Genomic DNA, 2,164 nt, shown 5'->3' on the forward strand with positions numbered 1-2,164 from the left:
CCTCTGCAGATGATCTGTTAGCTGTTTGACAACTACTCTTTCAAGGATGTTTGATATGAAAGGAAGGCTGGCGATTAGCCTATAATTAGTGAAGACTGCTGGTAACAGTTTAACTACTGCCAGGTTGAAGACCTGTGGTACATAGCTGGTTATTAGAGATTGAAACATTAATTAATGGCAGCACTTCTTTATGCAGGTTTGTAGAAACGGGGTCTAAAAGACACGTTGATGGCTTGGAGAAAATTATTACTGAAGTTGACTTTCTCAGGCTTTACTCAACAGAGCTTTGAGTTTTTGTCAGCCTGGCTACGGTGCTGAAAAGAAACCTGGTATTGTTCTTACTTTCATCAGTCAGTGATGAATAATAAGTGGCTCTAGCTTTACAGAGGACTTAAAAAAATATAGCAACAATTTATTTTTCAAGGTTAAATGATGATCTTCTAAATTACTGAGGCACCATTTCCTCTCCAGCTTACAAGTTGTCTGCTTTAAGGTTCGCATTTAAGAATTATACTGGTGAGTCAAGTACCTCTGGTTTGAAGCTTTCTTTTTTTAGATGAGCTACAGTATCCAGAGTCGTGTGCAGTGAAGAGATAAGATTATTAACAACATAATCGACTTCTATGTTGGTAGTTCCTGTAGCTGCTCTGTATTGTGTTGGTGTATGGCAGGGGTGGGGGAACTCCAGGCCTCAAGTGTCGGTGTCCTGCAGGTTTTAGATATCGCCCTGGGCCAACACACCTGAATCTAATGACATAGTCATTAGCAGGCCTCTGGAGAACTTCAAGACATGTTGAGGAGGTCATGTAGCCATTTAAATCAGCTGTTTTCGATCAAGGACACATCTAAAACCTGCAGGACACTGGGCCTTGAGGCCTGGAGTTCCCCTACCCCTGGTGTATGACATTGAAGAACATAACAGTAGCTGTAGCACTTTCAGAAAGATATCTGCTGTGATGACATGTATTCCCCATTTTTTTTTCTTTTTTTTCTTTTTTTTAAGAAAAAGATGATGACTCTGTGTTTAAACCTCTATACACATGGACTAGACCTTACTTTGACCATTTAAACTTTTATCTAACTCCAGATTAAGTAGTTACTCATGAGGACATTTACACCACATCACAACATGGAGGGGGGGGGGGACCTCCCTCGTCGCAGCCTTGAGGTCATTCTCCCGGGACTCTGGTGCTCTTCGAGACATTCTTCCATCTATGGACATATGAACACTGAATACTCTTGAACAAGAATGTGTGGAAAAATGATTAAACGCTACATTTGGTTCTGCTTCGTGCCTCACAACAATTAATTGTTATCAAATAAGAAGCTGTTTGTTTTTTTTGATTCTCTGATAAGGGCTGCAGGGTTGTAATAGTAGATTCAGATGCTTCCAGATGGTTCCACATATAAAGTATGTTGCAACCGACACAACTATGGTCTCCTATAAATAAAATCTATAAAAAAAACAAACCCTAAATATCTGATTAAAAAAGTTCCCATCTTTAATGTATTACCAATCTCGCGTATCTAATCAGGGCTACAACTGGCAAAGGCATAACTGAGTTCCTGAAGAGGTTGCAGTTGTTACACAGTACATACGTGTAATTATATTGAGCTCATTGTAACTTCATTTTACTTTCTAGTTATATTAAATTCTACTATTGTCCAGTGTTGCTTCAGTCAGTGAGCCATAAGGAGGTGCTATTACTGTCATCTTTTATTTTAAACAAAAAAAGACCAAAGTAAACTGCAGTAAGCCTGAGTGCTGTGGGTAGGATTAACCCCACTGTCAATCGATTTATGATTCAAATTCTATTTTTGTTTAGTTTTTTGTTTGTTTTGTGGGCAGAGTCATGGAATACTTTTTAAATACTAGATCTTGTGTATTATAGACAGAAATGATTAGATTTAGGTTGTGCTGTTAAGTGTGAAAGATCTCTTAACGGACTGGGTTTCTGTTTCACCCTCAGACCTTCATCAAGGAGCTGGTGGTCAAGCTACAAGGAGTTCACAGGAAGGATGAGCTGCAGAGTGAAGGCATCGAGCATCCTGTCATCTGTCATGGCCACTATCGCCATGAGCCTTATCACTTCAACAACCCACAGCACCACCACTTTCACCACAACCAAGAGCAAAATCAGACCCTCTGATGGCCCAATAAACA

The 2,164-nt window shown here is 39.7% G+C and overlaps 1 protein-coding gene across 1 annotated transcript in view; it reads left to right on the top strand.

Annotated features, from left to right (window-relative positions):
* Window positions 1-2,158, top strand: part of ppp1r14aa (protein phosphatase 1, regulatory (inhibitor) subunit 14Aa) — an 8,348-nt gene extending 6,190 nt beyond the window's left edge. The window contains exon 4 of the mRNA XM_005740128.2: window positions 1,971-2,158. Coding sequence (XP_005740185.1) covers window positions 1,971-2,150 — 180 coding nt within the window. The 3' untranslated portion in view covers window positions 2,151-2,158. The remainder of the gene's footprint in view (window positions 1-1,970) is intronic.
* The last annotated feature ends 6 nt before the right edge of the window (window positions 2,159-2,164 follow it).

Source organism: Pundamilia nyererei, unplaced genomic scaffold (assembly GCF_000239375.1).
Source record: "Pundamilia nyererei isolate P.nyererei 1_Seehausen unplaced genomic scaffold, PunNye1.0 scaffold00097, whole genome shotgun sequence".
NCBI classification, from domain to species: Eukaryota; Metazoa; Chordata; class Actinopteri; order Cichliformes; family Cichlidae; genus Pundamilia; species Pundamilia nyererei.